The sequence below is a fragment of the Halichoeres trimaculatus genome, unplaced genomic scaffold (assembly GCF_033239565.1).
Source record: "Halichoeres trimaculatus isolate MK-OKI-2021-1 unplaced genomic scaffold, fHalTri1.1 fHalTri1_scaffold_12, whole genome shotgun sequence".
Classification (NCBI taxonomy): Eukaryota; Metazoa; Chordata; class Actinopteri; order Labriformes; family Labridae; genus Halichoeres; species Halichoeres trimaculatus.
In genome coordinates this window covers 3,762,821-3,778,596 of record NW_027437190.1, presented here as the reverse complement: position 1 = coordinate 3,778,596, position 15,776 = coordinate 3,762,821, and the positions used below count along the sequence as shown (strand labels likewise).

Sequence of the window (15,776 nt, the reverse complement as noted above, 5' to 3'; positions counted from 1 at the left end):
TATAGATAAACATGTTGTGCTTTTTTTTTTTTTTTTACCAGTTTCACTGTAACAATTTCTTTCCCCATGGAAATCAATAGAAAATACTCTTCTATTCTATTCTATTCTATTCTATTCTATTCTATTCTATTCTATTCTATTCTATTCTCAGCTTCATTCAGCCAACCCACAGGCAATTTGTGAATGACTTCTGGTCATAAGGAAACTGTTTCAATCAAATTTGCTGAATTAGCAAATGTTGTGATCAGTATACTTTATTTAAAACAGGACTGGTATTAATAATTTATATACAACTAATATGGTTCTATTCTTATAAATTTGAACATTTATTGTATATTTTTCCTCATGTCTCTTGCTGTAAGCTGCTGCAACAAAATAAGTCCCTACAATGGAACATCTGTCCAATTTATATTATTTTATCTTATTCTGTTTCCCTTTGGATCATGCCCCTGACAAGTGCCTAATATTTTAAAACAAACTCATAGTCATACAAATAAACAGAAACCAGAACAAAATGATATCTAACGCTGCACCAAAAGAAAATAACATAAATTACATTTACCAAATCACATTTCAACGTTTAGCTGAGCAGGCCCCGCTCGTGTACGTTACTCTGAAAACAAATCAAACGCCTCTCATTCCTGTAGACTCAACGTCAGAGTCAGAGGGATCACGTGACTGGAGTAGTTTCTCAGAGGTGTTGTTCCACTATGGCCGAGCAAGAAGCGACAGGGGATAGAGGGTGAGTACTTTCTCTTGTTTCTACCTGATTTTTGGAAGTTTGTCATGCCAAAGAGCTGAAGTCTGAATGTTAGCGAAGTGTTGGTTGAAGAAACGAAGCCGTGTGACTCAGAGTCACTCCGTGTAACAGCTGTGTGCTGATGACTAACAGGAGCAGAGTGAGACAAGTTTCCAAAAGTCAGTCACTTCACTAGAGTAAGGTAAATAAACAACACATGGGCTGTTGACATGGATCTGAAGAATGAACGTGTTTTACAGGTGGTTGTTTTGTCTTTTCTGTGTCAAAAAGAAGGTACACCACATCATTTTACAGATGACACCTCTAATGCTAATATATTTATCTTCAGTTTTATTCAGAGCAGATCTTGGTTTGTTTCTATACCTTCATCGTTGCTGTTAACTTAAGGAGCTGTTGCTTGTACAGTTTCCCTGTCTCTTTTTCTATCTGGCCTCTGTAATGCATTTGCCATATCAATATGTCTTTCAATTGTCACTTATTCATTTCATCTTTTGACCTTGTTATGTTGTTGTCTGTTTTATTTATCTCTTTATTAGTATAAAAGTGCTAACAGCCAGGTGGTCCCTGAAAGAACAGTTTTGGATTGATTATTATTATCACACAGAGCACTGACTGAGTCACTGTGCAGTGAACTCTGAGTGACACTCAACTGTCCTTTGCCCCACACACTCTCTGTTTCGGTTTCTTCTGGCTGCAGGGTGCTGAACAGATTGTTGTCTGTGGTTGGTGCTGATAGTCTGGTCAACAACATGTGGGGCTACGTGGACACAACAATGAGGTAAGCTTGTAATTATTCACTCACACTATGAAGCGGACCAAGCAGACTTAAAGCATTGCACCTATTAATCACAAGATGTTTAAAGAGGGGGTATTCTGCTTTCCCATATTTTAAACATAGACATAAAATAATCTGTAAATTGATCAAAACAATCTGCGCTTAAAAATAAATAAAAATGGTTCATGACATGTTTGAGAGATGGATATGAAACAACAAAGTCTGCTTATACAGGCCTGCAGGGGGCCGGCCTATCAGAAGGAAGGGGGTTTGTGTAGCAAGAGCCTTAAAGATACAGCAGCTAAAATTAAGCTTTTAGAGAGAAGCTGATGCAAAGGTTTTCAAAAACACGTGAGAAAAATGGGTACTTTTTTGAGCTGTTCAAAGCTCCTACAGGGGCACTAGAGGGACATAATAAAGACCCAAACAAACATCATACCTCCTCTTTAAATTAACAGCTGAAGGTCAAATGTGCATTTTGCATTTACAGTATGTGAAACATAACATCATTTTAGCACTCTCGTGTTATATCTGTGGAATGTCAAAATCTGTAGGTGTCCTGGAGGTCATATTTCTTAATTTGTTTAATCTTTTTTACACATAGTAACTTCATCATCTCACAGTCCTTTAGCGTAGGCAGACTAGTTTACATGTAAAAGCATCAACGAAGAGGTAGGGTTTGTGCTGGATAAAAAAGTGATCATTTATAAGAAGTTAAGCACAAATTTGGTAATTGTTAATGTTTCTACCACATTGGTCTAATCCTCAGTCTGTTTAACTACACTAAGCTTATCAGAACCTGCCTGTGTGATCGGGACAGATGAACAGCTCCTGAACAGCAGATACAGAGGTCCACCTTCCAGGATGTTAACCCCTGCATGGACACCTCCCAGTCCAGTAAGATGATGCTCTAATGGGATTTTTTGGTCTGTGCAGGTGGTGCTGGCTCCCTAACTGGCTGCCGCCGTGGTGTCCCACCTCTCATGTTCATCTACAGACTGCAGAGGACAAGATGCTGCGCTGTAAGTCACAACCCCCCCCCTCGGGCTTTACTTTCTACATGAGACCTTCTGACCCGGGAGAGTTTTTAAAAAAAAAAAATCTGGCATCCTTGAATACCTGAAGCTTTAATCTCATCATACTGATCTGACTGGTAGAGTAGAGTCGAATAAGCTGGTCTTTTTGGGGACTTATAACCACAAAGGTATTCTATTTTCCATATTGACCCACACACCATTTTATGCTTCTAATCTAGTATTTACAAAGTCCTTCACATTTGACGATTAGGAGCACTTCCATAGTAATAGTGTTCTCATTGGTTGGACCATTGGAAGCAGCATTTTCATTCGTATTTAAGTTAAACCTCTCATTTTGTTAACAATTTTATTAAATGCAGAAAAAATCAGCATCCGTTGAGGTCCTTTTACCTCGTAACTCTCAGGTTTGCATTTTCCTCTCAGAGAGTTTTCTCAAAGGGCACAGAGAGTTGTGGTTGGTGGTTTCTTTGCGTCCGTTTTCTTTAATTTGGTCTCTTTGCCCTTCACTCTTACTCTTTTACTTGTTCATAAGGATCTACGTGCCTTGCTCCTTCATACATTGCAGATCTTCTTTCATTCAATGTTCCAACTCCATCTCTGAGCTCCTTGGATGTTTTCCTGTGAAACCTTCCTTTTGTAATTCACACAGGCCCTGGCCGGGGAGCTTTCTGTGTTTATGACCTGAGCTGTGAAACTCTTGGTCTTTTCTAAGACATCCAAACAGCGAGCTCTCTGAGTACTTTTTAAAAATAAACTAAAGAATTACCTTTCCAATTTGATTTCTAATCTGGACTAATCCCTCCCAGCTCGAGACTGCATTCTTATAGTCATTGTATTTACATTTACTTGTAGCCTTGTTTGTTAATTTGTCTTTTATTTGTTCATAACATTTATCTGATCTTTTTGACTTTCAATACTTTTTTGTTTTGTTTTGTTTTATTTCCACTGTCAGGGGGCAGTGATGTTAGAAAAAAAAAACAAAGGCATTTTATTGAGTTTACCACAAGTTTTCAGTTACATTATGAAATTTGTCACTGGCTCTGGATATCTGTAGGAATAATTAAGTCAAGTTTAAGATAAGTAAAAATCACACGTCACCTGACGTTGATGCATTGTTTTGTTATATGTGCCTCAGATTGGTTATAGCCATGTTCACGATACTGTGCGTAACTTTTCTTTTCTCTACCTGTTTGAAAACATTTGCCTGTTAGTATTTTGATATTTAGAGTTTTCAGTATGATTTACAGAGAGTAACTGTGATATGTTTCTGTAATGAAATCTAAAATTCTGGTTTAAAACCAAAGTAATATCGATGTATGCTAAATGCTGGCATATCAATGTGATTTCCTATATACATTAGCATCTAGCCAGTGCTATTTTTTCAATAAGGTTTTTGGTCCATTTGGAGGTGTTTAACATGTTGAATGTATTGAACAGGAATCTCTTGTGAGAGAGTAATGTTCATTTCTTTGTGAGTTCAGTTCTTCAGTTAAACTTTAAGCAGAAAATCCTGAATCAGAGTTTTCTTGGGAAACTGTGACCATCTGCTAAGCTAAGGTTTGGCCGCTCCAGTGTGACGTTAATAATCAACCATGGTATCATGAAACATTGAGGCTAATGATGTCGATGGACTGAACCATTTCTAATCAATTCTTAACAGGAACCAGTTCTTCTTCTTGATACAGTTCTCCTACATTTACCTCATTACTAGAAACAGTAGACCTCAATGAATCTATTCACAGCTATATATCATGAATCTAATATTGAAACAATTGAGGAAATGAGAATGGTCGAGGTCATTACACCAAACAAAGGAGCCCACCAGCTCATGTTGTGTTACTGATGACGTGACTTTTGTATCATTAGCACTTATCAGCACTGGACAAAGAGAGAACTGGATACCAGGGCGCACTTTGTCATCACCAGATTTTTGTGTCTCGGATGTCTGAGTTTCACGAAAATCTGCTGACATTGATTTTTTTATATCTGAAAGACGATGGGAAAGACCCCATGAGGTTGTGAAACAGCCTTTGATTCATTTTCTTCCTCTGTCAGTTCAGGAATTACTCTTGACATTATGATGTTGTTGGTTTTTTAATCTGTGCGTTCCTCTTTGTCTTTTCTCAGGTGTCAGCAGCCTTTTGTCCAAACAGTACATCCCCATCTCTAACGGTAACCAGTTGTGGACCCTGACCATAGCCAGTGACCATGTTAAACACAAAACCCCTGTAGTCCTCCTGCATGGCTTTGGAGGTGGAGTGGGTCTCTGGGCTCAGAACCTGGACGCTCTCTCCCAGCGTGGGCCCGTCTACGCCTTGGACCTGCTGGGTTTTGGACAGAGCAGCAGGCCTCAGTTCTCCACAGACACCCAGGAGGCAGAGGAGCAGTTTGTGGAGTCTATAGAGCAGTGGAGGGCTAAGATGGGTCTGGACTCCATGATCCTGCTGGGGCACAACCTGGGCGGATACCTGGCTGTGTCATACGCTATAAAATATCCACGCAGGTGGGTCCAGTTAATGTGGTTTGATCCTTTGTTTTGAATTGGATTTGTCATTGATGACCATAGCGTGGCACGTCACTGATTGGATGCTCTGACTGACACACAGAGGTGCAGGACAAGCGTCCGAGTCCTCAGCTTCAGTTTTTTTTTCTCAGATCTGTTTTTTTTAGATTAATCTTTAAGGTAAGAGGATTATGCTCTAATCATAGGAGCTCATTATTTTACATTTAATTAGACTTGAAGAAGTCAGAGTTGACGCGCTGTCGGTTTTGGGAAGTTTAAACCAGATTATATCAGCTTAAATTTGGGCTGTCAGCGCAGACACTATATCTGTGAGGAAATTCTGTTAACACAAGCTATTTTGTCCTTTTTGTTACACCATAGTTAGGTCACTGCAGTGTCCTGCTTCTTGCTGCTTCAGGCTGATGAAAAATAAGAACAGTTGTGCACTTCTGAATGACTCATTTCATTCTCACACTGGTATTTTAGAAAACCCTTATTTCAGTTTTAGCTGCTGCCTCATTAAAGTATGGTCTGCTGGACTCTCCGTTATTTGTAAGTAAACACAAATTCAGCCTACATCATAAAATCAGAGCAAAAGGAGTCAACAGTGAATTCACCAGACAAAAGTAACACCTTATATTGATGTTTCTCTGGATGTGTATAAAAGCGAGTTTTTCCAATTAATTTGACGTCATGGATCAAATGTAAATGATGGTGTGTCAAAATAATTCAAACATGTTTTGCTGCCCCCGATGGACAGAAGGAATACTGCAGCAGGCTTAACCTGCTATTAAAGAGTACTTCATCAGACATTCTTGCAGTGCATTGGCTGGATTGGTTGAGTTGAGTAGTGAGTAGCAAAGGTGGACATTTTGTGACGAAGAGGAGTTATCCTTCAATCGTGAATGTTCATACTTCACAGAACAAAGAGCTGGAAGCTGCCCAGAGGGAGGGAAGTGATTCTGAATCTGGGAGTGTTTTAAATAATGAGCCTACCCTGTTGGTGAAAACATGAGTGCAGCATGTGCACGGGATGCAGCTGCTGCAGAGCGCCTGCAGGTGCATGCAGCGTGTGATAACAGCAGCCCCGCTCCTCCCACAGGACTCCATCTCTCCTGAATCATCTCCTCTCGCTGCGTCTCCATTTTTGAGCTTTCAGCGGCACTGAGCTCTCCCCAAAGGAGTGTCTGATAAAAAGTCCTCAGTCCCTTATCTCCCTGCTTCATCACTAATGCTAAAAAAAACTGCTTTTTGTCCTCTTATTGTTATCTGCCTGTTCAAACAGCCTGTGAGTTAAAACACAGGATGCTGTTAATCAGGGACACACCGAGCGCCTTCAGAGCTGAACGCTTCTTATTGTTCATGCTGCCTGAAGACCAAGTTTGTAACAGAAGAGATTACACATTGAGGGACGCCAGATAAGGAGTTTATTGTGTGAATGTCAGACCATGTGATGCTGTCAGAATACATTTAAGGCGGATTTTGGACCACTGCTAATGATAAATGATCAGAGGTGTGAAAAAATATCAGTACAGGGGCATATCACTACACTTTGACCTCCAATACAATCATGATATTATAACTCTTTATAACAATCAATCGCAGCAGACACGCAGAGACAGGAGATGAGAAATGTAGAGGCATGGGGATTGTCCAGAGCAAAGTGGACCAAAAGTTGGGTGAAACAAGCAACTGAGGCGGTGTTATGATCCTAATGTTTAGATAATGATGGTCTGTGCAGCAGAGACGTTGAACAACTGTCAGGCAGACAAAAATGATGGAGTTACAGGTTGTAACATCCAAAGATCGCGTGTCCGTCTGTAAAAAATGTAAACTGTAGAAGAAAAGCTTATCGTGTTCCCCAAAGTGGCTGTAACAAAGAGACTGACAGGAGAGTGTGAGTTTATGAAATATGTGATAAAGGCCTGCCCGTTACCAGAGCTGTTTTCAGAATAACATCAAAAACACAGATCTTAGCGATTGTGTTAAGCAAAAATGAAAACAGCCTCTATTATTTCAACAATTCTCTCAGAATTTCAAGAAAAAAAGTTTCTTTAATCAAAGTAAACTTTGGTTATCAGTCTTTTTCTGAAGATTGCTCTTGAAAGAGGGGGGGTTGTCTTATAATCAGGGTTGTCATAAGCCCCGTTTCCACCAAGCAGTCCGGTTCAGATCAGTACGGGTTGGCTCGGATAAGCTTGGTCTTGTTTGCGTTTCCAAAGCCAAACGATAAATCCTACAAAGAAGAAAAACGCGACACAGTAAACAAAGAGCAACGATGGAAGACATCTAGAATTCCATTCTCTGTGATTAGCATGTAGCTCTTTGATACAAAGTGCAATCAAGCTTTGTTTCAGAGAAGACTGTGAGCCGCCAGGAGAAATACAGCTGCTGTCGACCAATCAACGAAATTGGATCAGTTTAGTCTGGCACCCATACTTAAGTAGCGTTTCCACCAAGCAGACCAGTTCGGTTCGTCTCGGTACAGCGCGCATTTTGTGGCGTTTCCACTGACTAATCTCGGGGACAGATCCCCAAATAACTGAGACGAGCCATCACACTTTTTGGGACCCTTTGGTATGGATGCCAGACTGAACCGATTCGCTCTCGGAAGGTGGAGCTACAACAATGCAGACCGCTGATTGGTCCAAAAAATTGTCACTTATCCCGTGACAGAGGCTGTATTTCTCCTGGCCGCACACAGACTTCTCTGAAACAAAGCTTGATTGCACTTTGTATCAAAGAGCTACATGCCAATCACAGAGAGGACAAAATGCTGCATGTCTTCCATATTCTTCTTCGTTGGATTTATTAGTGGGGTAAACTGTGTCACACTGCTACAGCGTCACGCTATTATTTGACAGCTGCAGCTTTCGGCATCCGGCTTACACGCCACCTACCACAAGAGGGCACAGTTTGCTGTGGAAACACAAACAGGATCAGGCTTAACTGTACCAAACCGGGTCCCAAAAAGTGGGATGGCTCGTCTTGGTTATTTGGGGATCTGTTCAGGCATAAGTCAGTGAAAACACCACAAAATGCGTGCCTTGCCGGGACTAACCAAACTGGTCTGCTTGTTGAAAAAGCTGATATATATTTGGGTCAATACAGTAATTATTCCCAAATATGTCAAACTTTACTCATGTTATTGTCTTTAAACACACGTCAGTGGATACACAGAGGCCAAAGGTGTTATCTTTCAGTGAGAAATGAACACCTTTAGCAACACAGCAGCTCTCTCAAAAGCACCTGTGAATGCTGAGTGAATGAATGCTGAGTAACCCTGTATGCAGTTAACTGCATACAGGGTTACTCAGCATTCACTTTTAGCTCCTCAGGACAGAGGAAGACCCGCCTCCACCACTGCTCTGCCAATCACATGGCTGCATGTTTCATGCTGGGTCTGTCAGGTTCTCCAGAACAGCTTAATACTGAATGCACACTAACAAGACAACACAATTTCCAAATACATTCATATAAGGGAGTCCCTACTCTGTCTTTCCATCAGTTAGTTAGGGGGCCCTTGCTCTCCTGTTTTAGAGACCAAAGTAAAGATTTTCTAGATCTTATTGGTAGCTGTGTTGCGAATGTCAAATGATTTGCTGTAATCCCCTCTCACCCTGACAATAATCACAATGTGTTTTTCTGCCACTTTTCCTTTTTTTTTTTTTTTTAGAAAAATGAGGAATAGTTTATATGGGTATATTCAGGATAGCTGTTGGAAATACCTGAAAGCAACCAGTCAGAGTTTCTTCTTTTGATGGTAGCTTCTGAAAAATTTAGGAGGAACATGTGTTTGATTAATGATGTCTTTGTTTCTGGCTTACAGAGTGAAGCACATACTGCTGGTGGAGCCCTGGGGTTTTCCAGAGAGACCCACCACAGAAGAGGCAGACCGACCCATCCCGGTCTGGATCAAAGCTTTAGGCGCCATGTTTAGTCCCTTCAACCCTCTGGCTGGTCTGAGACTAGTCGGACCGCTCGGTGAGACTAGAGGTTTTTAAACATAACATGATAGCTGCCATATGCTTGGATCATATATTATAACAACTTGTTATTTAATCCCTTCTTGCATGGTTTGACCCCTGAGCTTGGATTTTCCTGTAGGTCCCACCCTTGTACAGACTCTGAGACCGGATTTCAAGAAGAAATTCTCCTCCATGTTCAGTGACAACACCGTGTCTGAGTACATCTACCACCTGAACGTGCAGAGCCCCAGGTCTGTGTGTTTCTCTGCTGAGCCTCATTACTGCTGCGTACATTCATAATTACAACAGAAGCAATTAAATCATTAGCTGTGTAACAGTCATTTCAGAGAATTACTGCCTAATGTCTTACCGTCAGGGTTTTCTGAGGTCATTGTTCTTCTGCTGCAGTGGAGAAACAGCGTTTAAGAATATGACCGTCCCCTACGGCTGGGCTAAGAGGCCGATGCTGCAGAGAGTGGACAAGCTTCAGTCAGAGATCCCCATCACCATCATCTACGGATCCCGCTCCAGCATAGACAGCAACTCAGGCAGCACCATCAAAGAGATGAGGCCGAGTTCTCACGTGGAGATCATAGTAAGTTTTAGATTATTCGGTCGGTACAGTTTGTCTACATGCAAGACTTGTGTCAGCCAGCAGGTGGAGAGTCGCTGCAGCTCAGCCAGCAGCCCCCAGAGCTCTGCTGGGGACTGTTTGAAGGAACCAGAGTTATGAGGTTAAATCAGACAATCAGACCACTCTGTGTGTTCTGCTCTTCTTTCCCATGTCTTTCTCTTTTTTTTTTTACCTGGGCCGTTGTCTTTTAAGGGGGGAGAGAAGGAGCAAGCTTTTAGCAGCTCAGCGCTCTGAGTTTCTGTGTCTGCTGAGGAGGGAGAGGTTTCATCTGAGAGACTACTCCAGACTGTTTTTAGAAGCTTTGCTCAGTTTGTGGAGAGATCCTCTGTGAGTAGTTCAGCTCTGGCTAAAAACCCAAGGCTGATACAGACACTGCAGGAACCACAAAACAGTACAACACTTTAGGCTACTCAAGGATAATGTTAGCTGCAGATCAGCTAGCAGTCCCTCTGGAGATGCTGGTTTCTGCATGATGTCATAGGCCATTTTTTTCTTACCTTGAAAGCTTCTGTTTTAGCTCTAACTAACATTGAACATGGGGTATTGTGCTTTTTTTAAAGTCTTCAGTCTGAAGCACATTAGCTGCTGTCTCTTTAAGGGCCCATGCCCCACAGACCCCCTTCACTCTGATTGGTCAGCCCTCTGGAGGCCTGTTAGAGCAGATGTTGAGAATGAATATCCCTATGGAACCAATAAATTTAAATCAAAATCTAAATGTTGGTGTTCGAGGCCCACCCCTCCAATGTGTCATAAACCATGAAGATTCTTATGTGATGATTTTGTCATTTCAGCAAGTCTCATAGGAATCTGGTGTTTGATAAGTACAGACAGATCTGGGGATTTCTACAACGTGGATATTTAGGGGTTTGAAAATCTGCACACACTCAGTCTGAACATCCAGCTTTGTTACTTTATGTACATGATAAAAAAATGAGAGAGCAGAATAGTCCCTCTTAAAGGCCCTGGACCCAATAAATCACCAAAAAAGATTAGAATAGAATAGAATAGAATAGAATAGAATAGAATAGAATAGAATAGAATAGAACTTTTTTGTCGTTGTAACAAGGACAACCAAATTGAAGTCACAGCAGCAATCAAGAAAACAAACATAGGAAAGTGTAAAGAAAGTGCAAAAAGGTCCATGAGAAAAAAGATGATGACAGCTTGTCCATTATTCTTCAGTTCAGCCAGTCTCCACCTCCACAGGGTCCAGGACTGAGCTTCTTCAGTCATACTCCATCTCTGTCTCATAGATCCTGTCTCCTCACAGCAGGTGAAGCTCTTTCAATGTGGTGTTGGTGTCTGGTGTTAGCCCTGTTAGCCATGTCTGTCAATAGCATGAAGCTACTCTGCCTTCTGGTATTCCCCCTGTTGCTGGGTTAGCACAGCTAGCTCGTCCATCTTATTGGAGATACGAATGGATGGAAGGACAGGTTGATGTCGTCACTTCTTAGCTCACACCTGAGAACCAGCCTCACCTCCTTCTCTCTCCAAGACATCAGGCCTTACACCAGTTAGCATTGACATGCTACAGGCTGCTAACAGCTAATTTCACATGTAAACAATGCAGCCATGGTTACATGTAGGATCTCCAGACAAACACAGGAGAAAAGTAGTAAAAATATCACTGAAGACACAAAAAGTTTGGTGTCCATGACCAACAAATGAGCCATACAAAGTAATGATTACATAAAAAATTACAAGAAACGAACAGAGAAGAGAGAGGTGCTGCAAAGGCAGCCATAGCCAACAGGGCGGCGCCTAGCAATTAATATTCAATTTGACATGTAACCACAATTTCTGAAGTTCCTGTTTGGAATCAGCATGGTCATAAGAGACTTTTTTGTAGGTCTTGGCATGATACTCATGCACAAAAAATCTCAGGCCTGTAGGTAAGGGTAGCTGGGGGGGCTGAGTTTTTTTTAAGTTAGGGGGCACTGTGGTGCATGCATTGGTACAAAAACACAGGATTCATGAATTTTTTTGCCATGACTGAATTTTGTGCCATGCTTTGTTACGACTCTGTCAGGGTGTGTCACAGTCGCAGCAAGATCTCCCTCAGCAAAAAAGCCGTGTATGCAGTTGAGGTCTGTCCTCTACAGAAAGCATAAACAGGCAGTTTTGATCGTTTTAATCGTTGCAGTACTGATTTTGACCACCAGATATGGCCGTGACTTTGATCTATTTATTATCCTGAGTAACTTGGGTAAAAGATCATTAAAGAATGCGGATTATTTGTATCATGGAGTCCAGAGTGGGACTGTGATCATGTGTGTTAAATCTGAAACAGATTGGACTCATGAAAGAAGCTACCATGTACTTTTAAAGGGGGGCGCTATTGCAGTGGTGGAGATTTTATCTCATAGATGTGTTGAGATGTGGACCCTGATGGTTTGTGTAAAATTTGAAGCAGATTGTACCTCATGTGAAGGAGCTACAACTACTTCCTGGTGCCATGGTGGGACATCAGAGTTTGACGCGGGATAGTGTAAACAAACTGGTGGTGTCAGTTAGTTTTGCAGTGATAGGGATAAGATAATACCAGGCTAACTGATATTTTCCCTCTTCTTCTTTAGAGGGCTTATGAATAAAGTGTCTAGTAAACTGGATATTTCACATCTGAGGATGTTTTACCGACGCTTCAGTCTCAGAACAAGTCTTTAAAAGTGGAGAATTTGGTGTATAACTGATTTCATGAACTTTTTGCACTCTTCAGACCTATTTCTTTCTTTTCCATCGTATGCACTCACACCACTTTGATAATAAAGGTGATTATGGGACCGTAAAGGCTTATTAAAGGTCTCCAGGAACCACAGGGTTCAGTTATTAATGAAGAGAATCTGCAGCGTTTTGATATAAGACAACATAAAAGTTAAAGAGATGTTTTAAAAAGAAACTTTTCACTCTAACTTTGTTTTATAAAAGCAATAAAGTAAAGACACAATGCTCTGCAGGAAAATCTATACTGTCTTTTATGGCCTCTCTTTGAATATTGCCTCCTGGTTTAATCACCCACTTCCCTTCCTGTTCTGCAGACCATCCGTGGAGCCGGACACTATGTGTACGCAGACCAGCCCGAGGACTTCAACCACAGAGTTTTACAGGCGTGTGAAAAGTTGGACTGAAGCAGAAGTGAGTGTTACTGAACTCTGGAAAAAAGGGGAGCGAGACGAACAGAGACCATTTTTGCAGCCAGTGTGGACCCACAGGATCCCACTTCCTCGTGCAGGATTGAGAAGTATTTGCACATAAGGACTTTCATAAGGAGCACATATGTGACTGTGTCCAAGCAGTGACATGTAAGAACCAGCATTTTCTTTGAAACTTGGTGAGTATGTGCTGAGCTCATGGATGAGTCCATCCCTGCTCCCCTCACATCACGCCTGTGGGCCTGTATCACATGCTCCTTTTACATTACACTGTGCAGCTCACACATACAGTAGGTGTTCTGCAGCCTGCTCTTCACTTGATTGAAGCATTAGTTATACTGAATTTCCTCACAATCGACTCTCTCAAACACAGCGAAGAAAGGAGGCATTTTGAAACCCAAATATTCTGCTCAACTCTAAACCACAAAGCCTGAGTTTTCAGCGAGAGTATGTTAATGACGCAGCATCCTCTAAAGTAACATAGCTATTAAAAGAGGTGTCCTTCATGTCACGCCTGCTCTTTGTTAGGGCTCAATATTGAGAAGTTATTACATGATATATGGGCACACTGTAACAGATGCAGTGCATGGAGAGGGTTCAGTTACAGTGTCATGTGTTCAGCTCTTCATGTGCTGAACTGTTTGTGGTTTTCCATATGATACAGACAGGAAGTGTTCTCTTCTGTACATCACTGAATCAGCACCAGGAAGCTGCTGTCCATTGATCTGCAGCCAGAAAGAAACCTCTATTTAAAGCCTGACCTCCATGCCTGTGTTTGATTTAAATGCATTCATTGTTGAAGTGAACTCAGATCAGCTCCAGTTCAAGGCTGTGTGAATAACTCACAAGTTTCACTGCAGAGAAAGCTGCTGTTAGAACTCTGATACGTCCAAAGACGCTTAAAGGTAGGGTCTGCAGGATTTTTTCGTTACTTGTTAGTAAACGCAACATCCAAACTAGGCTCCTCCTCCTTGGCTCAGTGCCAGCAGCAGCACACACCCACAGTCGCCGGCCGTGACTACGTGAACACACTTACTAGCCCATCAACCACCTGTGGCATCATGTTTTTACCTGGGAGAGACTTGAGAGCAGTGCACCTGAATTGGCATGTTAGCACAAGCTAATCACAGGTATTTGGTACACCTGGTTAGCAGAAAGCTAACGCATGTCACTCTTCATCTCATGCTGCTCTCCAAGTTCCAGAAAGCTCCACCCTTGCATAGGAAAATAGTTACCACTTTGGTTGTGTTTTTCTCTCACCGTGCTACGTCCGCTTTCGTAGCTGCTCTGATTAGCTTCCACTTGTGCTCATCAACGCGCAAAGTCACTTGTACACTGGGCGCTCTGTGATTTGCTGAGGTAACCATGCCTACTCTCCACACAGAAACACCCCAACATAGCAAAAACATCAACATCCAGGCATAGGAGGGGGTTGAGGCAGACACAGACACTGGCACACATGTATAGAGGCCCATAGAAGACGACTGAGCAGGATTATTCCTGTAAAAGTTGACATTATTTTGTTTTAAAAGGAAAAAGCCTGCAGACCCTACCTTTAACTCCACCTTTAATTACAGATGAAACAGCAGCTTCACCACAAGTCACAACGCTTCATCCTACACTGAACTGAGGAACATTTAGCCACACAGCTATTTCTAAACACATAATATAATGATAACTGAAATCTTTGTGAAAGCCTGAGATAATCTGTATGTTTATTTATAGTTTCTTTGTCACCGAACTTTTTGTTCTTCCTGGCTCTCATTGAGCACACCGAGTGCTTGTGTGACATTATTTCAGCTCTTTCAGACTTTCTGTGCAGTGCTACAGTAACAAAGAGCATGTGCAGAATGTTTCACCCTGTCTGTTTGGCTTGCACCATCATATCTGAACATCAGCGTCAGGTAGTATACAGTGGCTGGTGGGGTCCGACAATTGGCAAAAGCCACAAATGCAAACGGGAAAGCACAAATGCAAACATCATGATAAAGCTCATAACCAGCCTCTATGAAAGTTAAGAGAGGTTAGTTATCCCGACGGACACAGAAAAGTTATGAAAGTAGGAAGATGTTTGTTTTCTTTTATAACTTCAGCTATGATAAATAAATATTTAAAGGGGTCTCAGCTTGTGTTATCCTTCATAGTACGTTATGTCATAACATTAGCATTAGAGCTATATTTGTCATGGCTGAAGTTAGAAAAGAAAACAGTCATTTACTTACCGTCACAACTTTTCTGTGCTTTTGCAAATTGTCTGACACTTACCAGCCACCATAGTATTAGCTACATACGCCACCCAAGTGACAGATATTGTGCCATAAACCGTTGACCGGAGCCAATCTGTACTGTTGCACCATGCCTGCTGACACCAATAAGATTTTGTAGATGTCAGTAATGTGGAAATGCTCCATGTGAAAGACATGCAGACAGTCTCATAGCTCATTTGAAAAATGGACACGAAAAACTCCTTTTTTATTTTTTGTTTCTGCATTAGTCGAGATTTCCAGAATCCATCCACATCCATGCACTTGTCTGTCATTTATTTATTCACTTATCCTGTGCGAATGTGCTGCGCCAAGACTGATGTCAGGCAGTCATCCTGAAATTACTAGAGGTGCCAACATCATACTAATTTTGTGCGAATAGTTTTATAGGAGCCAAGGAGCAAAATCTACTTTACCTTCACAGTAAAGACAAAACAGTGTATGCAATTCTATTCCTAGTTAAAATATGTAAAATAATTATTTAAACAGGAAGTTTTTTTGTATTTATGAAATTTTAGAGCTACAAAAAGAATACTTTAATTTGATAACACACATTGATAATGTCACTCAACTCATCATTTTTGGCTGGGCTGTTGATGTTGTAGGAGTGAGGAGACATAAAAATATAAGTGCAATACAAAAAAAAATCAAAATGAATGAAAAGGAGCAGAAAGAAGAAAAAGTTG

At 41.3% G+C, this 15,776-nt stretch overlaps 1 protein-coding gene across 1 annotated transcript; it reads left to right on the top strand.

Moving 5' to 3' along the window:
• The first annotated feature begins 668 nt into the window (after positions 1-668).
• On the top strand, positions 669-14,117 carry abhd5a (abhydrolase domain containing 5, lysophosphatidic acid acyltransferase a). Its single transcript, XM_074683612.1, has 8 exons — positions 669-742; positions 1,458-1,538; positions 2,472-2,557; positions 4,700-5,075; positions 8,905-9,059; positions 9,183-9,294; positions 9,452-9,638; positions 12,713-14,117. Exons 1-8 carry the CDS (start codon positions 711-713, stop codon positions 12,800-12,802), a joined length of 1,119 nt encoding a protein of 372 aa, XP_074539713.1. The 5' UTR covers positions 669-710; the 3' UTR covers positions 12,803-14,117.
• Positions 14,118-15,776: the final 1,659 nt, after the last annotated feature.